Source organism: Thunnus albacares, chromosome 13, assembly GCF_914725855.1.
Source record: "Thunnus albacares chromosome 13, fThuAlb1.1, whole genome shotgun sequence".
Taxonomy (NCBI): Eukaryota; Metazoa; Chordata; class Actinopteri; order Scombriformes; family Scombridae; genus Thunnus; species Thunnus albacares.
In genome coordinates this window covers 11,425,670-11,449,854 of record NC_058118.1, presented here as the reverse complement: position 1 = coordinate 11,449,854, position 24,185 = coordinate 11,425,670, and the positions used below count along the sequence as shown (strand labels likewise).

Below are 24,185 nucleotides of genomic sequence, written 5' to 3'. Positions count from 1 at the left end.
TTAAAACTATTCTCCGGCCTGGGTGTGTACTGCACGTTAAATCAGTGAGGCTTGTGGGAGCAGGAGCACATGTGTGCATATGTGTGTGTGTGTGTGTGAGTCAGACAGACAGAGACACATTACCCTGCCCACTCTCCTGTCCTGTGTCTGACTGCGTGGCTCAAAGAGGGCAAGTGTTGACAGCCAGTGGGCTGACAGCAAGAGGCGTCAGGGGTCCAGTGTCAGTGTTGAACAGAGGGGACGGTCTGTTCTCCGTGTCACTGGGTCCACTGAGACTCACACACACTGGACAGGATTGTCATATAGTGTGGTTTCACCCGGCAGCCTCGTCTGGAGTGACATCAGACACAGATAGAACGCCCTGTTGTCTCAAACAGCCAGGGCTAAACTTGGAGGGCAGCAGCTGAGGATGGTTTTTGACTATTTTTTTCAAAAATTCTTATTGATGAGTGATGTCAGCATCGAGCGACAAAGCCCTCAAGCATTTCTGTTTGATGCAACGGTCACGTGTTGGTGTGTGAATGGGCTGATGTGGTCATTTCCTGACATGTAGACTGGTGAGAAATTAAAGGAAGACACAATAAATGAGAGACATAACTTAGTCATAAAGTACAAGTTGTCCCAACACCTACTGAGGAAAGATATTTCTATTTTGAAATGTGAAAGTCAGTGAGTCAAATGTGGCATACAGTAATTTATGTTTGCTCCATATCAGACAAAACAGACACTAGATAGTAGGTAGTTGTGTCTATTTCAGTTTTACTTGGAATGCTGAGTGGATACAAGCGAGCAACACATGTGGGTGAGAGACATGAATATCAGCTATGGTGATATAATATGGGGAGTCATCTGGGCAGCTTATGTGTCTACGTGTGATTGTTTGAGGCATGTGTGGTCCTCGTGGGCTGTTGTTTTCCTCTCGTCTGAAGCGAGCGTGATGCGCAGACAGCTGGATCTAATCTGTTGCATCTGTCTGCAAACACAGAGTGTGTGTGTGTTTGAAAGATCTGTATGCGAGTCACAGTGACTCATCAGAGGAAGTAGTTGTCTGACCCCTGATGTCTAAGGCACTTGCAGAGCTTATTCACACCTTCTGCTACACATCAGAAGTGATGATATTCACATAATGGCAGGCTGCTATTTTCTGCCAAGATTGTTGTCAAATGTCTACTTGTGTTCATTCTTTAATGTGTAAAATCAGTAATCTTTTGTAGATTGAGGCATAAATCAATGTCAGTTTTCTTGATGGATCGTTTTGTCTGGTTGGTTATAGAGAAACAATTACCCAGTATAACAGTTTGGTCACGTGGGCTTATAACTGGGGCAGAAGGGTTTGTAAGGAAAGCACTGTTCCCATTGTAGTACAACTGTAGTAGCAGTATTCCCAGCGCTCCCATTCATCCCCTGCTGTTCTCTCTATCCGTGTGTATGTGTGCGTTTGCTTCAGGATCTTCATGCATCAGATCATTCTGACAGCCCAGCCGACATGGACCGCATGAGCAGGAATAAAGTGGAACATGGGCGACAGACGCACCAGGTCTTACAGGTGAGTCATGTCTTAGTTCAGGTGACAGTGACAGTTTACAGCTGATACAACTGGGATGATAAATCAAGTTTAACTGACTTTATTACTCCTTACAGTTGTTTCAAGAATTTAAGACGTAAGATTTTAGTAGTAAATCAACTTCAAATCAAATAAATGAATCTGCCAATCAGAGCTTGCTGTATGAAGTGGCATATCTACCTTTTAAAAAAATACATATTTACAGTACACATCTTGTAAATGTTATTTAACTGTTATTTCTATGCTCTGTCTCTCTGATATGGACTGTAATTGTTGGGGTCTTTATTTTTAGTGTTTCTGACATTTATGAAAAAAATTTCATTCAAGTCATACCACATCAGTCCCCTTATAATTAATTACTACAGTTACTGTATGTATTAGATAATGTATCACCTCATTTACTGCTGTAGCAGAACAGACACTACAGCCCCTCTGTCAGTGTTGTATCATCACATTCATATCTTCAAATTTATTTTATTGCGTGTATCTTATTCAGTTGTATAAAGGACATGTCAGGGCCTGAATCAAGTCCACATACTGGACTGCTCATATGATATTTATTCACTGTTGGGATTTTATACAAAACTGATGTCAGAAAAATCTACATGTCCTTAACTGTTAATACCTCATGTGCTGTGTGTGAGTAACTAAGACAACAAAATCTCAAGATCATAAAATACTGATGGTTTTTTTTTTTCTCTATGATTTTGTTTTGGCAGAGTACTCCTTTAGACCTGATTGAGACAGGCAAGTCCCTGAAAGTCCAGGCAGAGCGCCCCCACCTGGTTAGTTTGGGAAGTGGACGCCTGAGCACAGCCATCACCCTGCTACCACTGCTAGAAGGTGAAGACCTGTCTCTATGTGTGTGTGTGTGTGTGTGTGTGTGTGTGTGTTGGGCAAATGTTTGTGTATTAAACAGTGTCAGGTTTATTACACTAAGAATTTAATTTATGCTGATCACAGATTACTCATCAAAATTGTCATTAATCCTCACTAAAATGCAAAGATTATTCATGATCTATTTTTCATATATGTCCATGTCATTGTCGTTTCTATGCCTCATATATGTACAAAGCACACTTCACTAACAGCTTGTCATATATATGGTCCTGCCTGATAATGTATAAAGTATATAATCTGCAACTAAATGACAGGCTAACAATATCGGTGGACATTTTTTTCTTTAACCGACATGGTAAACTACAGTTTGTATCAGCCCAGACATCTCTGCACTGACTGTATGATTGATTCAAAATAAGTCAATTGTTATTTAATAAAGTTAGTAAATGGCACAAGTTGTCATGAATTGCCACCTTCTAACCATCTTGTAGTCACTCATACTGTGTCACAGTCGCAATTGCACCCTTGTCTGTGATTTTCTTGCATCATTTGTCTTGCACCGAACACAGACACTATAGAAGAAGAGAGAGGAGACAGTAGTGCCCCAGAGAAAAGCCTTCTGGGATTTTCTTTGTGATGCATCTTCTTTGCGCTATCAAATAAGAATAAGTAGTATATGTGTTTGTGTTGGGTTATATCTCTTGCGTATGCTTCAGGCAGCTACAGAATATAACTGATAATCAAATTACAAAACAGTAAATAGCAGATGGTTATATTAATAATGACTGACAAGATGCCTTTCATCTGCCAGCTAAAGCTCATCTCCTGAGACTAACACCTGTCGTTCAACATTCAACCATGTGCTGACTCTGTTTGTGACTCTGCCCCATGTGGCCTTGACCTCTGAGATGAGCGTCCATCAACTCTGGCTTTGAAGCGCAGACCTAAGAATACTTCACATAAGTAGTCACAGGTCTACATGGATCTCCAGTAACTGACGCTGGGAAAATGTTTGTTGTCGTTGCAGGGAGAACCACATTAGGCAGCGGGGTGACAGATATCCCTCTGCAGGGCCCCGGCATCGCGGCTCAGCACTGCTACATTGAAAACCAGGCGGGCAGCATCACCTTGTACCCATGTGGAAACCAATGCTCTGCAGATGGCCTTCCCATCACCAAACCCTATCGCCTGACACAAGGTAAACACAGTCACATGCTTCAATGACTGAAATTATAAGCTTGTTTTTCTTGAATTTTATATCAATGATGTAATAATCTTTGCCATAAAACCACCAAATGATTAAGATCTAGGCAGGACAGTAGTGCTTGCCTTGTCCACTATAAGCAGAGTCTAATTGGAAGTTCTTAAAGTCCCCATAATCTGTGAAATCACACTGATGTACAGTCAGATGATTTATCAAAATGGCAAATGCATTGCAGTATTACAATACAAAGGGCTCTGGAAGATAAATTAGGTTCTTCTGAGTGTTAGATTTCTACACTGGCCGCAGAGTGGACATAAGACATGGTTTAACGTCACAGTGGCTAAACAGTATGCATGTCCTCCCAGTAACACGCATACTTGCCGTAAAAAAGGCATAACAGTCCCGCCCCCTCAGTCCCCTCTCTATGGGATCTTGGCCAGCAGCTACACCAGAATGTCATTTGAAGCCGGGTGTGTGTGTATATATGTGTGTGAGTGTGTGTGGAGGCAGCAGCTGCTGAACAAGAATACTTACAAGCTTTGCTGCATTCAAAGGACAATCATGAAACTCTGAACAAAACAACTCAGGAATGGAGGAAACTGCTTTTTTTTAATATCATGAGGAATAATGTTGCTACAACGCGATATGGATCTTTGACTTCTCTTTGGAGGACTAAATAAGTATTAAACTCCCTGTGGAATATCCATAACTGGAAAACTTCAGAGTGTGACTTTCAGGAATATATCAGACAGCTACTGGAAATGCAGGAAAAACAGAAGCAGTTGACTTCACTTACTGGTTAATCACATGTGAGTTAAACTACTATATAAGTTTATTTATGTACATTAAACAATCAATAGGAGGATGAATATACAGTATTACCATCAGAAACAACCAAATGAGAAGAAAACTTTTTTTTAAAGGTCGTAATTGACAAAGTTCTGTTATTGACAACAGGACAAATGAACATTATACTGTATGCATACTTACTTTCATTCCTTATTTTACCACATGTCAAGCTGAAATGTGTTTTTCTTTCCAAGGGTGTTAAAATAAATCTCACAAAACAATGGGTGTAACTCTTACACCTCCTATTTTTAAATGCTGTGGTTCAACAGTAAGCAGGACAGCATCATGAAACGGTTTGCGTACACACAGCATATTATAGACATATGTGATTTGTTGAGCCATTATGACAGTGATATTGTGTCAAAATTGAATTGGAAAAAGTTTAATAGTTGAAGTTAGAGATTAGAAAAAAACAACAACATCACATCAGTTTAATTTTTTGTAGCAGTACATTTATGGTGATGCGAATGCATTGCCTCTCTGATGATGACACATCAGCTTGCAACCCACATGGTCTTCTTTCCTGGCAGGGTGCATGCTGTGTTTTGGTCAATCGGCCTTTTTCCGCTTCAACCATCCAGAAGAGGCCCTGAGGATGAAGAGCATGCTGCCTGGAGGGAGCCACGGATTGAGCACCCCAAGAACTCATCCCTCTGGTAAAGATCCTGCTTTGATAATTAAGACAATACAGTAAAGCAACATCTAAACTCCAGATTAACAATTCCTGTGATCCAGGAATAAGATGGCCAGTGACAACTGTGCGTACTTGTTTCCTCAGTAGCTATTCTGGGAAGAGCAAATGCTTTGAGCTGATAGATATTTAGTCACATAAACTATTCTAACCACTTTGGGTTCCTACCATCTTATTGTAAAATAAACAAGTTACATGACGATGTTCCCGTTAATGCTGAGCAGGGATCGTACAATCTGATGCAGTTTAGTCGCAGAGAATTATGAGTCTTGGCCTTTGAGTAGGATGACATACATGATTAGTACATGATTAATGCATAATTAGTTCCTTAAATATCCATGTTTCAGGGCTTATGTCCTCACAAATGGTTACTGAGATGCAGCAAACATAATAAAAGCTACACTTGAGTAGTTTGATAATTTGATGACAACCGACAACTGAATGACATTTGATGATAACTGGCATGTTCATGTCAAATGGAATTTTTTTTTTTGTACGTCTAAGTTTTGATGGACACTAAGCTTGCTAGCTCTTGATTTTCATATCTTGAGTCTGATTGGTCTTGATGTTGGAAGGAAATATTGGACAGGATGCAGAAATAGCTTGTTGAGAGCTAATTATCTGTGGCCTACATTGTGATCTGGTTCATTTAAATCTCTTGGTTTTCACTCAAGGTTTGACCCCGTTGTGAAAAAAGATTGTTGTTACACTTACAAGTGTGAAAACTCAGTACAGTGTAAAAAGGGCTTTGCCTCTAGTAATTTTTTTCTTCTTGCAGTTACACTTACATGTTATATTATTCTGGCCCACCGCCTGCTGGGACTGTTGCCTTGTGCTGTCAATGATATTTAGAATCCATTCTCCTCTGACCTTACTGGTTTGGCTGTCTGTGCCTGAGCAGTACAGTAAGAGCCGCCACACCCTGCGCAGTGTGTATGGCCCACTCTTTCCTGACCAGGCCCTGATTTCATCTGCTTTGAATGAGCCACAGGGCTGCAGCTTTTATATTTAGCAGCTCCAGATCCCTGAAGGATTACGACACAACTGAAGAGCACAACATCCCGACCTCTGGGTTTGGTTCATACAGGAGAACACGGGCTCTGAGACATTTATCACCATCTAGGCCCCCTGAGACACAATGTGTGTGCAACAACATGTCCAGGCATGTGATTTTTTCCTTTTATGGGCTTCCTCCTTTGTCTTACAACACTGACCTGATGTGTGGTGGATGTCAAAAGGACAAAGGTGACACAGGATAGATTCCTACCACTGTGTGTTTGTTTATGTGTGTTTTTGCAACTGTCCATTTAAGTGTGCTTGTCTTCATTTATTCAGCAGGAAAGCTCATGCACAAGTGTTTCTGTCTCCTCCTCCTCAGACTCCCATAGCGTCCTGAATGGGAACCAGTCTTTTTCCAGCAATGGTGACTCCAAAATCAACAACATAGCAAAAGACCTCCAGGACTCTCTGGTGCTGAAGGCCTCATCATCATCATCATCATCAGGGTCTGGTAAACAGCCTGTTCCTCAGACCTGTCCTCCAAACATGCTCAATGGGAGAAATGGCTCCATGAAAGAGGAGTCCATCTATGAGAACAGTAGCAGCTCTCTCGGCCAGAACCTTGGCAACAAAACCCCTCCAGTACCCACCCAGTCCAACACTCCTGTCCCCCATCCACGGGCTTCACTCTCTGTGGCATCCAGCAGCACTAGTGGTGGTCAGAGGGCCCAGGAGAGCCCAAAGCTTCTGAGGAACGTAAGGGCAGAGGCCACATCAAGCCCCACACCACCTAGCAGGGGGTCTGGACAAGGTTCAGAGAACTCTAGTCTAAATCGCAAACCATCCCATGTCAAATTTGCCCCAACAGCTCCAACCAGTCCTCGAGTAAGAGGTTCCTCCCTACAGAAGAGATCCCCAAGCCCCATGCGAGATCAGGGTCAGTCGCTCTCTCATGTAGATGTCCCTCAAAGGCTCAGGACACCAGAGCCGACTGGACCCACCAGCCTGAGAGAGCTTCCTCCTCTCAGCCCTTACATGTCCCGCAGAGGTACTCCAGGATCGCAGGGCTCAGCATCCTCCTTCGCCTCACAAGGCTTCACTGCTAAACCTGTCCCTGAGAGCCCCCAGGGCCACCACAAACTCATGGCTCCTTCAAAAGCAGAAGCCATGAGGGCACTGTATGCCCAGAGTCCATCACCAATCTCTGGGCAGGAGAAGCAGTTGAGGCCTGGCCCCGGAAACCCCCTCATCTCAGGCTTGAGTCCCCTGTCTGGTTCATCTCCTCTCACAAGCCCTCACAACCAAAGAAAGACCCCTTGTGTGACCATGACAGGATCATCCAGCAAAGAACCAAGTCTTATGAAATCATATACCCGGGAACGCAAGAATAGCATCTCTGAGATCAGTGACAATGAGGATGAGTTGCTGGAATACCACCGCTGGCAGAGAGAGGAGAGGCTCCGTGAGCAGGAAATGGAGAAGCTGGTAAGTTATCAGCACTTTATGATTTGCAATTGATATGAGAAGAGACAAATATTTCAATATGATAGAAATGGTTCAGTCCAGATTTGGATGCTGATGTGAACTCCGTACTGCATTTTGGCTTGCTCAGGAAGTCTTGAAGAATACATTTGCTGCTCTTGGTTTATTTATCCTTGTTCCTTGGTATGAGTGGTATTTGTATTTACTTTGATCAACTTTTGGCTCAGTGGGGGTTAGACTGAACCATATGATAATTGTTCCTGCTGTAAACCAAAACAATGAGCTGAAAGAGACAAAAACCCAAACTCAGTTAAATATTGATTATTATAGGTTTGAGTGGTTCTGAGTTTAAGTCATTTATTTAGTTGGGAACATTATTGCCCACAATTTGACAAATTAATTTTAGCTTCACCAAACAGCATTAAAAACAACACAGGACAATTGATGAGGACTGATCCAAAGAACATGATTACATGAGCAAACAACATGATTTAAAAGGACGTAAATACTGGGGAAGGTACTGACACGTCTGGCATGGTGACACCATGTCTACATTAAGATATCTTGTCTAAATCTCCTGGCATACAGCCACCAGCTCAGCTCATGTGGACCGAGTGACACGGAGGGAACATTCTTCCACAAGTCTTGAGGTCCAGAGCAGAGGGTGTGGCTGGTCATTGCTCAACACTATATTTACCAAAAGGACGAGCAGTATTTACTTTCAAAGCTGCCTGTGCTTGACTGTAGGCTCTTTCTTATTCGTACCCACACAAGATCATAGACTGTATGCTTGTTATCCATCCTCAATCCACACCCACCCCCGACCCTTCTTCAGCCCCCACACCAGCCTGCCTCTGACAGCTGAAGGGACCACAGAGAAGGGGTGAAGGGGGGTTCACTCTCAGCCTTCAACGTACACAGACTATTTCAGGAACCAAAAGGTTTCTGGTAACAAATAAGACAGTTACTGACAACATGCATCTAAGTTGGACTGGTACAGGTGTGACAGCAGTGGATACAGTATGTTTGTGTCAAAGCTACTCTCCTCTCCTTGCATTGAGTCAAGGAGGGCAAGGAGACATATTTCTTGGTCTAAGGATATGTTGATTAGATTTCGTTCATGATCCATATTTGGGATTTCCTCCATTACATGATTTTAATTTGTACCCACTGATATTATGCTGCATTCATGTGGTGGTAGGAAAGTGACAGCTAAACAGCAACACATGCACATGCTGTTTTTGCAAGTCCACTATTTTGTCCACTCTCACATTTTTTTATTCAATATGAAGCCAGGAGGCTGTTAGCTTAGCTTAGCTTAGTTTAGTGTAAAGACTGGACGCAGGGGGAAACAACTAGTTGTCCTAAGATTTAAAAAAACAAACAATCTCCAGCACATTGACTGTATATAAATATGGACAACGCATCTCCACTTCCTACCGCTGTGCAAAAGTGAAGCCAAGCTACCTCCTTTCCGGGAGCTGCCCAAGAGCTGCCATCTTGCTTGTGCAACGTCATTTGGAGCCAGAGTCTGCACAGTAGAGTTAGGACGCACCCCCTCTGCTGCCTGACAGATAAGACAGCATGATAAGAACTACCCTAAAATTACAGAAACCATCTCTAGGGAAAATTTAGTTGACATGTACTTTGATATTTTAGTTTAGCCCATGTCCCATCTGTTAAAACAGAGAGGGCGAGATTTATGACCTATGCTCCAGCCAGCCACCAGGGGGCGATCGAGATGTTTTGGCTTCACTTTTGGGGAGCTGTCATGACGTCCATATTTATATACAGTCAATGCTCCAGCACCTGTAAAACTCATGAACGTTACTTAACATTTTATATCTTATAAAACTTGTCATTTTTACAGATTTTCCAAAAATGTCAAACTATTTCTCTGATTCCTGTCATTTCTGTTGCCATTTCAAATACATTTTAATGAAAAACAAGCTGCATGTATATGTTTAGGCTCCTGGGCCATGTTCTTGATTTGTTGGTATTGCAGCCTTGAAAGAAGCACACAAAACTGATAAATGTTAAACCTATAGATGAGAGAGACAAAGGAAGGATTTCCTGTCAGTGAAATGAATGCACTATATTTGGCACACTGCTCTCATGGCACACTTGGCACCGTTATGCAGGGTTTTTTTTTAAATTTCACATCATTGAATCCAACCTACACCTATCTCTTAAAGTAAAGGGCATAGCTGGAGAGGAAGAGATGTAATAGAAAAGTTAATTTTAGACCAGTTCCATGGGGAAGACGCCCAACCGCTGGTTTGAGTCTGTTTTTGGGAGGATTCTGGTTAATTGAAAGAATTTCCTTGATGATACATGAGACAATAATATTTCCACTGCAACTTAAGCTGCAACATTTCAATAATAATAATAAATAGTAAATAGAGAAGTTTATTTTAGTGTTGAACTATTTTGTTATTCCAAATGACCTGCATTTTCAAGTTAAATGTTAAATTTGCAACCTAGTAAATCAAAGTTCATTGTAAATTTAGATTCACATTGTTATGCCTAAATTTACTTAACCTTTTAGTTCCCAGCTCTGAAGTTCAGATAAATATGGTTCAGTTTTAGTGGTATTGCTGCTTTTCATCAAGGAATAAGTATAAACAACAGTGAGCTATAAATCCTGCAGTTGAAGTGGATGTTCATGACAGAGTTGGAGTGGTTATTTTCACAGCCTGGAAAATTTAAATAGCAGACAAAAGTAGGCTGTGTTTGTTGAAACAACAATGCTTCAGCATCAGGAACAGTTATTCTAAGTCTTGCCAGATTCCTAATTATTGTTCAACAGGAACAATGATTACATATTTTGTACTGTTATTTTGGTGGATTAAAGCAAGCATCCCATTGTTTGCAGTGATGCGAGACAATAGACTGGCCACAAGCTAGAACCATATGTCATATCAAACAGATACATAACACAATGAAGAAAAACTTAAGATTGGAAAATCAAAACAAAAATAGCAAAATTTAAAGCATCTCTGGTCAGAAAGTAAAAACCAAATGAGAGGTGGTGTACTTAATCATACTACTCATTGTAATCTGAGAAACTTTCAGTCAGCAACCAAAACTGGCCAATGTTTTAAATGTATTCTTCTCACAGATATTAGTGTGTTAGATTCTGTTTTCTTGAACAGCTCTAGCTCTGACAGTTTTTACCATGAACCCCCTCCTGAAACACAAAATACATAAGCCTTGGCCCTCCCGCTATCAGGTTACAGTCATCCAGTGGCAGTGGCAGAGGGACAGCTGCCTAAATGGGACAATGTCACACAAGGACACTTGGAGCTACTCTGCAATATGATCATAGTACAACACCCCCTTAATGACTTGCATCTCTTTTATAGGAGCGGCAGAGGCTAGAGACCATCCTGAATCTGTGTGCAGAGTATAACCATGAGGACAGTGCTGCGGAGCTGGCTGAGGTGGTGAGGAGTGGGCTGTTGGGGGGCACTAAAGGCACCTGCTCAGACACAGTGATGTCCCTTCAGGGAGTAGACCATCCCCAGAGGGTGAGAGAGAATGACGAGGAGACCCAGAGAGAGGAGTCTAGCAGCACAGAAAGCACACATCAAGAGGTAATACACACTTTCATTCATGCAGCCATGCACATACATATAGTATACAAGTGTTTTCTTCTGTCAAAGTTTTTTTTAAATACAAATCTGACAGTGTGAAGAGCTGTTTGCCGGGAGGGAGCAGATCGACCTGGAGGAGGAGAGGAACAGGATTTTAGCCAGGATTGATGACTTAAAGCACCGAGTCAGTGAGCTGGAGCAGCAGCTACAAGAGACCAAACAAGAGGTAACACATACACAGATACACGCTCTGGCAGAGAAAACACGTTGATGAAATACTATGTGTACTCTCTTGGATCAACGCACCCTGTAACTGGAGGAGTTGTGTTTAGTGCCAAAGTTAACACCTTTGCACGATTGTTTGCTGACTCTGACTCTATATCTGTCTCTAGGTGGAGATGGAGCAAGCTCTGCTACAGGCAGAGAGGCAGGCAGAGCAGGAGCAGGTGGAGGCTGAAAATGAAATAATCTCTCAGCTGCAGCTTAAACTGAGCCAGCTGGACAAGGCCACCCAGAAAGAGAAGGAGAAGGTGGGCACCCAGGACAAAACAATGTGATACAGAATAAATACTTGATCTGTCCGTTTACTCATAACTATGTGTCTTACATGCACAGTAAGTGTCTGCACGTGAATGTTGGACATGTTCTTGATTGTGTTTGAATTTATAAAAACTCACTCACCGAATGTGCAAACAGTGGACATAGACAGTATCTATAGACCCTTTTCTCGGATCTCAACTGACTATTGCACTGCTTACTGTCTGTCCTAAAATACAAAACCCAAACTGTCTTCAGTCTGCAGCAGTTCTTGTGTTTATAAAGACAACAGTTGAAATCTTGCTCACGTGCATTAGGCTTTCAGTTGGATGTGACACTAAAATGTTGATTCAGACTTGCATATACCTTTTTGTTTTCCTCCCATTTTAATGTTAAAATGTGTGAAGCATTGCAACCTCTAACACCACTACAAACCTAACCTCTGCTTCAATCCTAACTTTAACTGCCTTGGCTTGTTAGCTTGCCTGCATGGATTTGAGTTATCTGTGATTTTTTTTTTTTTGTTTCTCCACGGGTTGGTGTGTGTGTGTGTGTGTACGTGTGTGTGAATGTGGATACGATCGTGCGTATGCGTGTGTGTTTCTATGTGTTTTTAGGGGAGGGCTAATGTGTCGGCTGAGCGGAAGGTCCTGGAAAAGCAGAGGAATGAGTACAATGAGCTGAAGAGGCAGTTTGATAAGTGCCCCTTGTCTCTAAGGGAACAGTTACAGGAGCAGCTCAGCAGGGTCAGTGTTCTCACGCAGCCCACTGGCTTGCAACAGTGAGTTATAATATACTGAATACCACAGTCCTGTATGATCTGCACAGAAACGGCCGCAGACATAACACTGACTCTGTTTTGAAGCACTCATCAAGTCTGCAGACTGTGCATTTCCTCTTTTTCTGCTGTTGCCTTCATTACCTAAACATATTAGTTTATTATGTCATTTTCATTATATATGCATTTTATAAGTGTGACCATACAGCAGGCGATGCTTTGCTACTCCAGCAGTAATTTAATACTCCTGCTTAATCTCTGCTGTTCCCTCATTCTGGATGCTTGAAATGTCAAATGCAATTAGTAATAATCAATAATGTTATTAACAGCTTCGCTCTAAAAAAAATTGCATGCATTTTACCATGAGTGATTCAAGTCCCCTTAATGTTTTCAGGCAGAGCATTGCCAGACTTAATGGTATGAAATGTTGGATACTCTATTATGGATAAGGCTGCTGTTTTTGTATATTTTTCTTATTTTAAACAAATCCCATGAAAACACCAAAACCAACAATGTGTTCGTAAGCTGAAGCCAGATGGTTTGTTACACAGAACCATCTGAGAAGTCGTCCTTGGAAACTGTTTGGAATAGGGCAGACACTTTCAAAAAGTGCTTGGCAGGTGTTTGGATGAACCATGTGTCTATCACTGTGAAAAACTGGCTGCAAGGCTAAGCTGGATAGGGCTAAGAATCCCTATCCAGTTCTTATAATACATCCATGGAGCCAGATGGATTCCCCAGATCACAAGATCACGTGAGAATCCTCATAGGACACTGATTGGTCCGAGCCACCGGTGGTTCGGAGACAAACGCATAACTTAAAGCCTGACATGATGGATTCTGGCATGACTGTGTTATCTCGTGAATCCAGCTGCCTTGCAAGGTAAATACGTTCGTCCATCTGTCAATACTTTCTGACCTCTCCTCTCAGTAGGAATCATAAGTTGCTGCTTAAAATGCAAATCATTAAAGCAGCTATACTATAAATATATAAAATATTTTTCATAAAACAATGTATCAAATGACAATGTGTAATATGAGAGGCGTTACTCATAGTGAGAACCTACAGAGAATTTTCACCTGACTCTGCAGCTCTCGGCTTTACAGAACTTTAGCGAGTTTCAGCTCATTGTTTTAGTTGCCCGACTGCAACCTTACTGTTTTGGTTGACTCTCACCGCTCTCATAGCATTGTTTTCGGCTGCAGCATACAGCTGTTTTCAAAGAAAAAGCTCTAAAAACTCTCTGTCCACTACCTGCTCAGCACCAAATGGCAGTTAGTGACTAACACGGTGAACATATGGAGCATTTAGCAGCTAAAGAGCCAGATATTTCCTTCAGGAAGTGGTAGAGATCAAAAACAAAGCTAAAAGAGAGTGAATATTGGACTTACATTTATCAGGTGGACAGAAACATTACTCCAAATGAATGAGATGTTGCTCCGTATCTGCTCAATGTGTAAATAAGCAACTGCTAAGTGCAACATATCATCTTAAAAGTCAATGATATGTCACGTTGTGTTCACAACTAGTTTTAGCTGCCCCCAAGTGGCCCCAAAAAATCAGTTAATGTGTCACAAATATATAGTTTCATTTTTTTCAAAAAGGCTCAGGAATTTTCTAAAACAGCTGGGCACTGTAGTTTTTAGAAAGCATTACTCAACCAGGAGTAAGCAGTGTATTTGCTGGGCACTATTTTCTATTGCAGATTAATGCATAAATATTTACAGCAGCGATATAAGATGGTCTATGTGAGTCAAAATAAACTAATGCCCAAGCTGACATGGGCTCTAGTTTGAACATGTCAGCCAGAGAAACGTTGTATTGTTTAAATAGTTTTATAACACTTTTACGTGTTTGTCAGATCAGTTCATTGTTGGTTTTGATCTTTTTGTGGGATTTGTTAACCATAAGAAAAAAATGGAATATCGCCAGCTTTATCCTTTAACCACTAAAGGATGACTCAATGTGATTTCAAACATGTGTATCTGTGTGTGGACAGAAAGCTGAAGCTCTGGAGTCTGGGACCAAGCAGTTTGAGGAGCTGGAGTTCTGCCAGCTGGAGGAGGAAAGCAGTCTGGAGGAGAAGAAGGAGACTCAGAGTTCGCAGCTTCTTCAAGAGCGAGCCGAGTATCACTGCAGTGTGGCAAAGAGGAAGGTGAGGTCACATGTACAGTATAGAGGAAAACCCATATATGTATGTAAGATATAACAAGATTATATGGCGTGACATCAAGAAAGTGGACATGTTGATTCTCAGGAGAAGATGGCTGCTCTGGAAGCTCAGGTGAAGCAGCTGGGGTTACAAGCGGTTCAAGATTGTGAGAGGATGGCTAAAGACAGGACGGTGACTGTGCAGCTGTTACACAAGGTTAGCCTCTCACTGTTAATGAACCCTTGTGTTAAATGCAGTGTATGTCATTTATAATAGTGATGTATGTCTGTGGTGGTTCTGCCTCTTAGGAGCAGGACAGGTTATGTGCCCTGGAGAAGAGGTACCACATCTTGACAGGAGGGAGAAACTTCCCAAAACCGAACAGCAGCATGAAAGAGGTGAGCAGGAACACGAGAGAGACATGATTTCACAATATCAAGCACCTGGAGGAGAATTACTGCAATAAAAATCCTTCCTTCCGAGTGGATTTCTTTAACTTAGATGAACTTTTTAAACAGAACTGGCTTCACATCAGCGAACCTGACCTTGCTCATGTGGACGGTCCTCCTCATAGCTCCTGTCCCTCTTCTGCCTCCTTCTCCTCCTCCTCCTCTTCCTCTCACATCCCCTCCCCTGAACTCTCTCCTGTTAGGCTACAGGAGGTAAATCTCAACAAAATCCTCTTTGCAACAAAACCCTAACAAATCCTAAAATGCCTGTGTTGCAGTTTTTTTGTTGTTTTTTTTTTTGAATAAAAGAAAAAAAATGATGGTGTGTTAGCAAATACTGACAAACAACAACAAGCTTGCAGTGTGTCTGCTGGTAGAAAGTTTCTGCCTCTCTCTACATACTGAACATGAGTTTTTTAGAGGTTTGTACATTCTCTATATTAATGGTAATGCCATCGAGAATTGAGGCATTTGTGGAGAGTTATTAAACTGTAAAATGACTGCCATCTATACTCATTTAAAGTTGTGATGTCTTTGTGTTTCCTTTGTAAATCTTTGCTTGATTTATCTAAGTGTTGAATATATGCTTATTCTTGTTTTTGGCTGTTGATGCAGGAGTACCTCAGGCTTTCTGATGTCTATAAGATGTATGGAAATGCTTCTATGCGACCTCACTCTCCTTCCCCTGCTGCTCTCCACTGCCTCTCCCTCGCTGTAGCTCCAACTCTGCCATGTGAGGTAGAAACCCTGCCTGCTCTCTGCCATACTCTCTGATATATCTCTGACTTGTCTATGTGATAGATACCGAACCCACCAAAGCACATTATCTCAAAATATCTTTCTCATTGATGCATCTTCTTAATGGATTTTTCCACTTTCTGCTCTCTCTCTGTTCTGTACATGTATGTGTTATTTCTCTGTGTTTCTGTGCCATCTGGTTGTCCGTATGAAGGAGTACATCACGGTCAGTCAGTTAAGCCAGATCTTTGGGATACAGAGAGTTAATCCCTCCTCTTCCTCCTCTATTCCATCATTCCAACTTGCCTCCACTGACACAATCGCATGTGGTCCTTCCTCCTTTCTCTCTGCACAGGTTGGTTATTTTTTCCTAGTCATTAGGGTGCCTGTTATTTTGTCATTTGCAGCCATCCAAAGTAGATCTTTGCTATCTCAGCTTGGTATGCCTATAAGGACTGGTGAATGTTAATCTTTCCTACCTGCTTGATGCTTCAGACACTGATTCTGTTGCTTCACTGCTCCTTTCTCCTTTTGGCTGAATGCTTTTCATCACCTCAGAGCCAGCCTGAGCTGAGCAGGAATGCAATGCCTCCTATTAACCTCGAGCGCTGGTACCAGGACATCATGGCTGCTGGAGAGCCTGAGTCATGTCCTCCACCGCTGCCCGCAAAGTCTTTTTCTGCACGCAGACACGGGCAGGTAAATTCTTCCCTCTTTCTCGCTCACTGCTTCATGCTCTCATGGTAGCTAGTTGTCAGTGTGAGAATTCAATGTCTTGCTAAAGGGCACTAATGGCAGGCCAGATGCAACATGGTGTCTCAAACCCCTGAATATAGCAGATCCTCTCTCTAGCTTCTCAACTATCCATATTTTTATGACTAGGAAGACCTCTAGTGGACAAAGAAGACAGGGTAGTCTGTGAACCTCTCCCACTGCCATAGAATGTGTAATGGCACAAATTTGCTGATATTAGTGTGAAAGTCATCAAGTACTTTATCACGGTCGCACCTAGAGAAGCATTTTCTAACATCCTGTAGAAAATACTGCAATCATGAGTTCGACCAGGACGTCAGCAGTGCTACATTCTTCAGAAAACAAAAAATAGAAAAGACAAGCAACACAGTACATTTGCCCAGATGAGTTCAATCTTTCCAGCGTTCAGACTTTATAGGTAACTTGGGTGCAGCAAGTCGTAAAACACAAAAAAGAAAAAAATATACAGAAAGTATTGAAGAATCTTCTGATTAAAACCATAAGACACATTATAAAAATGTCATAGACAGATAACAGTTTGGGGAATCATTAAGCTGTGGAAAGTCTCAAAAATGATTCAGTTTTCTGTCTTTTGAAGGAATCCTCCAGACTGTAAGAACAGAAAAGGGTTTAAGAGCAGGCGAGGATCTTCAAAAGAAAAACAAACACTAAACTGATCTGTTTTTATTCATTCAGCTATTGAAATCCAAATCAGATGGTGAGGTTGGGCAGGCAGGATCGTGTACTCCTGTCAGTAGTGCTGCAGCTCCGCCACACTCCAGTGGTGTTGCACATGAGAAAAATGCATCCACCAAGGTGGGCACATCACTTTCACACATATAAACTATAATCAAACCCTCTCAGTAGTTCACTGTGTGATGCTTTTCATGTGTTTCTCAGGGGTTGCACTTACTGCTGAGAGAGATGTCTAACCCATTAGACATGGACTCCAGGAGGCTGTTGGCTCTGCAGAGCAAAGGTACTTGAGTCCGTCAGTCCTGTCTCATCTATTTCACCTGGCATGACTTCTGAACTTTTAGACAGAAAAAAAGGCTGCAGAGGAGAGCTGTGCGAATTAATTCTGAAACATGGAGGAAGCATATGGTCTCTTGCTTTTAAAGTCAGTAGGAACAGTATGTCACCAATGTGTCAGGTCCACTTACAGTACTTTAAACACGCTCAGATTATAATCATCTAGTGGCAATGACTGAACACTATCAGTAGAGGGCACTGTGAGTCTGCAACAGCTGTGTCTTCACTCTCTCTGCTTGCACAGATCTGTCTCCCACAGTCCATCACTCCATCCTGCATCATCAGTCGCCACCGAGTGGCAACCAGGCGTACGACACCCTGAGCCTGGAGAGCTCAGACAGCATGGAGACCAGCGTCTCCACCGGCAACTCTGCCTGTACCCCAGAAAGGTGAGAGGATGGAAACATGTGCAATTGGCTCTGTTTCCATGGGAACACTCAAGTCTGCCCCGTCTCCCAGGAGAAGGGTCACTGAGCTTTGTTTCCGTGACAACATGTTTTGTTACATGGCTGCTCCTGTGACTAGTACACTGGCTGTTGCCATGCCAACCCCTTCAAGTTTCCAGTCTTCCATGAAGTTAGAAGTTCAAAGACTCTGTTTACTGGTGCTCATACTGCTTTTAGAGCTTGGTTTCCAGGCATGTCTGTTGACTTTTTCATCCCGAGCCTTGTTGTATCCGTGTCATCAGACGCTCCTTCCCGCTGTGTGTTGTAGTGCCTGTGGGTTAGAGGCCCAGAGGATAGAAGAGATGGAGAAGATGTTGAAGGAGGCGCAGCAGGAGAAAGCCAGGCTGATTGAGACCCGAGTAAGTTTCCAACCTTAGTGCTGCAGAGTTTTGATGTGAATGCTTCTTCCTGACATGACTGGACAAAAGTAATCTGATCATATCTCCTTCAAGTTCATTTAAAGTTTCAGCTGGTAATCCTGAGGTTATCCCCTCCTCACTTCTGGCATCACTTTCGCTGTACTAGCAGATTTTTTATGCTGTTTCCAGTAGTGAGCATAAAATGGATCTGTGCTCTCAAAAGTAATATTTATGTGTCTGGCATATATTAAAAACTATGAAAATATGCATTATTTTTATGGTTTCACCTTTTGTTTCTGGAGTTTGGGCTGGGCAACATGGGTAAAAATCAGTGCCAAGTTATTAACCTTTTTTATATGGAAAGAAATGTCAAATTATTGCAAATCACATCCAAAATAATCAAACTGATGTTCAATGCAACAAACTGCTGTATCACTTTACTTTATTAAGTTATCAGGGGCAAAACACATTAATTAACATCAATATGATGTAAATGTGTCAATTTATAATAGATGTATCTATTAATTTTCGTCTGCAGCCCTTGGGTAGGTTGATGTTATACATTAAAGAAACAAACATTAAAGAAACAAGCATAAATTAATAGGAAACCTGGTAAAAAACCATTACAGGACAGATACATACAAGCACATATAACAATCAGAACCTTACAATTGACAAGACAAAAGATCCAAACAAATGCCAAGGACCCATGAAGCACACACACACACACACACACACACACACACACACACACACACACACACACACACACACACACACATGGACACTGATGGACAGAGTAGGATGAAAATATATAAAATATCATGTTAGCATTTTTGTTTCTACAATAGCCACATTTTCAACTCTCTATCAAATATATAATCAGCTGTTAAGTCTCTCAGATCACTTGGAAGTGCGTTCCAGCCACATGATGCTATAGTTTAGTTTAGTTTGGTTCGTTACATTTATTTGACAGGTCCAAAAGAAAACATTCATCTCACACAGGGAGAAGAGATGTACTGTAGCAGATTTAGCTAATTTCCATCTGCAGTCCCTGGGAAAGTGGATACAAACACTAATGCAATTAATACAAATACAAGTTCAAAATACAATAAATATTAACTACTACATTCAAACATGGATACAGCAAGCCTATAATTAACTACAATTTGATTGAAATGATTAATTTGGACTACAGACTTTGATAACATGTTATGTTCATATCATCACCAAACACACCAACTTCCCTGAGAGTCGATAAACACTAACTTTATCACAGGAGTCTCGTATTTCTCCTTTCCAGCGGATAGAAAACACTTTCTCAAAGCGATCTGTCAGTTTAAGGTGTGGTGAAATGATGCTGTAAGTACTTTGTTTACCTCTGTATTATTTCCACATGTTGAAACAAAGCCGACTTGTATGTAAGTGTCTGAAAGCTGCAAAGGATCATTTTACATCAGCAAAGCTTACCCTTCTATATACAGACTTAAGGGATATATTTTACAAAACCCTGGATTGGGACTTGAATTCTCATGTGCCTCTTCTGACAGTCATTCACTTTGTATTGCAATATTTGCCTACCATTAACATATTCTCCCTGTCTCCTATTTCCCCCCTGTTTTCTCTTCTCTTCTCTCCATCTGTTCCTCTTTCTCCTCTCCCGACGCTCCCAGGAGAGGGAGGCGCAGGCTCGGCGGCAGATGTTGGAGGAGGAGCGGAGGAGGCGAGAGGAGGCAGAGAGGAGGCTTCAGGACGAGACGATCCACAGGCATAGGCTGGTGGAGGAGGAGGTGAAGATGAGAGAGAAGCACTTCTCCCAGGTCAGTGGAGCAGCGGGAGGAGACAGCGGCGGGAAGAAGAGAGAGGAGGGGAGAGGGGGAGGGTGGAGGGGGAGGGAGGCTTGGGGAAGAGGATGAGAGGCAAGACACTAAAGAGAGGCTGGGTATAAGGGAAGATCAAAGATTGTCAGGGAAGGGAGCGAAAGGGGAGAGAATGGAGGGTAGGGTGGAGAGTGTGAGAGGAACAACAGAGAATAATGGGTGAGGTGGGGCGGGGGCGCACAAAAAATATAATATACTCATAATTCCTGCTTTAATCTTGGCTGATTGTATTTAATTGCCAGTTTCTGTGGTACAAGTACCAAGAGTACATAAACAAATATTCTCAAATCATCAAATACAAATACACTTACCCCAATTATTATAACTAAAACTTGTCAATTTGAGTCAGACTTAAAGTCAAGATGAAATGAAAAATGCCTTTTAAACCGTTTTAGATCACATCCCTGGTCATATTATCCACCTTTTTAACAATAAATGGCCAAAAAATTGCAAAAAAAATTTCTTTGTATTTTTATATCAAAATCCAATCATGTTTTCATCCTATAAAACAAAATATGATGCTTACGTAGGTTTGAACCAACCAATTTCAACCAATAATATCATGACATCCACCCATCAATCAATCTTCAACTTTTAGTGGCTCAGAGCTAAGATTAATTATGACATGCCCACTTTTCAACATTTAAATCAAATTCCTCCCAATGTTATGTCCTGCCTGTCTATCCTGTTTCACTCGGAAATGTCACGATATGGAGGTTAGATACTCTACTGCTAAAGCTGCTACAATCAATATTTTTATATTAATAATGGTTCAAATAACTATGGGTAAGGTGAAAGGTGTTGCTCGAAATGATGAACCTACACAGAATTATCACCCAACTCTCCAGTTCTCCTCCAGCGTTTTAGCATCTCTCAGCTCAATGTTTTGGTTTTATGTGCACGACTTTATTGTTTTGATTCATTTTTTCAGCTGCAGCAAGCAGCTGTTTTCTGCCAAAAAACTGAGATTAACCCACCTGCACAGCGCTGAACGGCATATAGACAAAGTTAGCGGCTAGCTGTTGAACATAATGGTGCATTCAGCAGCAAAAGAGACAGATATTTCCCTCAGGAGTTGTTGGAGACCATAAAAGAGCTAGAAGTAGAGTGAATATTGGACTTACATTCATCAGGGGGCCAGAAACAGGACTCTAAATGAATGATAACATTGCTCTGTATCTGCTGGATCTGTAAATAAGCAGTTAAGTATGCACTTGTTAGCATACTTAACTGTATGCTAACAAGTGCAAGTAACATATTGAAGTGATAATATGTCAGTGTTGTGTTTACATCTTGTTTCCGCTGCACCCAAGTGGCCAAAAATTCTGTTGATGCAAGTTTAAGTCTTGCCTTGGACTTGACTCGAGTCTCAAGTTATGACTTGTTAAAACAGGAACAATAAAAATAAATAAGACAGCGTCAGGCAGATGTCTCACACTCTCACACTGAATATTTAATTAGGAGGCCCATGTATTGACAGAGCTCAGCCTATGTAAAAAAACACAATTAACAGCTTTGAAAAAACTTTTTTAAATGCTGTTTCAATTCAATGGTCAGAATTCACAGACCTGAATGACCTTGTTTATGAAGACTTGTGTCAAACAATTATAATCCTTCCCTTATCTCACACCTCTTGGTAAGCAACATTAAAGCAACATGACGTGTTTTCTTCACAGGCCCGTCCCATGACTCGTTATCTGCCGAACCGTAAGGAGGAGTTTGACCTGCGTGCCCACGTGGAGTCGTCCGGCCACAGCATAGATACCTGCCCCTACATCATCCTCACAGAGAAGATGTGCAAGGGTCACCTGGTGAAGATGGGTGGCAAAATCAAATCATGGAAGAAACGCTGGTTCGTTTTTGACCGTCTGAAGAGGAACTTCTGTTACTACGTGGGTGAGGATCTGCAGTTATAGTTACAGATACGACAACATTTTATCCATCATATAAAGTTACATAATTATGGGCTAATATACATGGCTTTATTTATTCAGGAAGTCTCACTGAGATCAAAATGTCTTTTACAAAGACCTCATGACAAATCACACATATTCAAGATGACAACAACATAATTCAGTCACACAGAACCATCAGACGTCTCTCAGGGGAACAAGTGTCTTTAAAAGCCAACATGTTGTCTGATCTGCTGTCATGGTTATTAGCTTCTCTTCTTAATGATGATTTAATTGATATGCTACTACAACATTTTTTTAATGTAAACTGAGGTAAGTACCTGTTGAGGGAAAATAAGTTCCAAATTTGCTAACATTCCTTTAAAATATAAAGAACTTTGGGTTTTTGTTGAGCTTGTGTCTCCTCCCTCATGCCTTTGAGGCCTCAAAGTTACAGCTTCAGTTAATTACTGCACAAAGTCTTGTGCACTGCCAAGCTGCACAGGATAAAGAACTAATAGCATTACATATATGAACTTTTTTTTGATTCCCCGTAAAGGATCCCAACATTTACACAAAGGGCCTCAGATTAAAGTGATCAAACCAATTGGCTCACGTAAGAATCCCCTCATACGTAGTATTTATAAACTCTAAACTTTATGTTAAAAAAGTTCCCAGCTGTACCTGATTTATTCAGTTCACCCGACAGCAGTGCCGAGGCTATTACACTTCGCTCTCGTTATGTTTTGCAGTAGTAAACCCGACTTCTGTCCCAACCGGCGTTTACACAACTGGAACCAAACACTAATTAAAACTGCACCAAGTGGCTTTTTCCGCCTTGTTCTCGTGTGTTCAAATTGAAGTCAGTTTGTAATTCACGTCTATCAGACTGTCCCCTGGATTTTAAATGAGAACAGTTAGTTTTCTGAATAATTCACAAGCGTGTTTTGAGACGTTATTTTACAATCAAGTTCAAAATAGGTTCCAAGTATATTTTCATTACTGACACCCCTGTTCTTTTTGCTCCTCTCTCTCTCCACTCACTTGCCTAGCCCTTTCACCCCCTCACTACTGACGAAGATGATGGTGATGATGGTGATGAAATAAGATGCAATACTTTCTCTGGATGTGTTTTTCTTGGGGAGGAGGCTAGCTCCTGGCTTGTTCGTGACTAATAAAACGAAACTCACATTTCAAAAACATTTATCTCATTACTAAGCAGTTTTGACTTATGGAAAAAGGGGAAAGCGAGAGAAAGTGTCGGACGTATTTCAAAAGACTGCCTTTAATTGTTGGTGGATGTTTGTCTCTTAGCCAGGCGCTCCAGTGTGCATGGAGGAGACGAAAAGAGGAGACCACTGTTTATCTGAACAAGACTGGAATCCAGAAACTCTTTAAATTGATTTGATTTGATGAAAATTGATCTTAAAGGAGAGAAAAGTCCTTCACATTATACATCTATGGTTTAACCACAAACTAGATAACCTCATGAGTCCAGTAACTGTGTCTGATAAGCTTCATCCTACAAGCATCCTCAGGTTTTACTGAAACACAACTACCAAACTCCTGAGTATGAAGTGATTTTAAAATGCTTAAAGATACTCTGTGAATAGGGAATGACAATCCAAAGGACTGGACAGAAGGTCTGACCTGCTTGAAGGGAAATGTTGAACTGAAAGATCAAATCTGATATATAAAAGAGACATTTCTTTTTAAGATTTACAAAAGATCTCCACCTCGCCAGCAGGGAAAAGGCTACAAAAAAACCACAGAGACAATCCAGAAAGTATGACTGAAGAAAACAAGTCAAATTAATAGGATGGTAAAGACTTCAGGCATAGCTTGAAATAGACTTGCACTTCTAATTAACTTTTACTCTGATACAGCACTGCTCATACCTATTCATGGATTTATGTGTTGCTGGGAAAAAGACTTTACACCTT

General features: G+C 41.4%; 1 protein-coding gene and 1 long non-coding RNA gene across 9 annotated transcripts in view; one reads left to right on the top strand and one right to left on the bottom strand.

The window, feature by feature from the left end:
* Nucleotides 1-24,185, top strand: part of phldb1a (pleckstrin homology-like domain, family B, member 1a) — a 33,614-nt gene that overhangs the window by 4,190 nt on the left and 5,239 nt on the right. For 3 of the 8 annotated variants that reach the window (XM_044369548.1, XM_044369549.1, XM_044369547.1), the window contains exons 2-23: nt 1,448-1,546; nt 2,284-2,407; nt 3,432-3,602; nt 4,988-5,113; nt 6,527-7,632; nt 10,995-11,225; nt 11,320-11,451; nt 11,618-11,755; nt 12,380-12,508; nt 14,541-14,696; nt 14,799-14,909; nt 15,002-15,091; nt 15,212-15,355; nt 15,758-15,880; nt 16,095-16,235; nt 16,439-16,579; nt 17,330-17,449; nt 17,534-17,612; nt 17,910-18,054; nt 18,380-18,470; nt 20,144-20,290; nt 22,027-22,246. In XM_044369548.1, the coding sequence (XP_044225483.1) occupies nt 1,487-1,546; nt 2,284-2,407; nt 3,432-3,602; nt 4,988-5,113; nt 6,527-7,632; nt 10,995-11,225; nt 11,320-11,451; nt 11,618-11,755; nt 12,380-12,508; nt 14,541-14,696; nt 14,799-14,909; nt 15,002-15,091; nt 15,212-15,355; nt 15,758-15,880; nt 16,095-16,235; nt 16,439-16,579; nt 17,330-17,449; nt 17,534-17,612; nt 17,910-18,054; nt 18,380-18,470; nt 20,144-20,290; nt 22,027-22,246 (3,925 nt within the window). In that variant the 5' untranslated portion in view covers nt 1,448-1,486. Of the gene's footprint in view, nt 1-1,447; nt 1,547-2,283; nt 2,408-3,431; nt 3,603-4,118; nt 4,418-4,987; nt 5,114-6,526; nt 7,633-10,994; nt 11,226-11,319; nt 11,452-11,617; nt 11,756-12,379; nt 12,509-14,540; nt 14,697-14,798; nt 14,910-15,001; nt 15,092-15,211; nt 15,356-15,757; nt 15,881-16,094; nt 16,236-16,438; nt 16,580-17,329; nt 17,450-17,533; nt 17,613-17,909; nt 18,055-18,379; nt 18,471-20,143; nt 20,291-22,026; nt 22,247-24,185 lie in introns of those variants that run through there. The other 5 variants (XM_044369551.1, XM_044369552.1, XM_044369553.1 and 2 more) reach the window with 5 other exon arrangements.
* LOC122994818 lies at nt 5,015-9,989 on the bottom strand. The gene is made up of 2 exons (XR_006406665.1): nt 9,070-9,989; nt 5,015-5,122 (listed from the first exon to the last, which is right to left on the bottom strand). It is a non-coding gene; the product is annotated as an uncharacterized LOC122994818 (long non-coding RNA).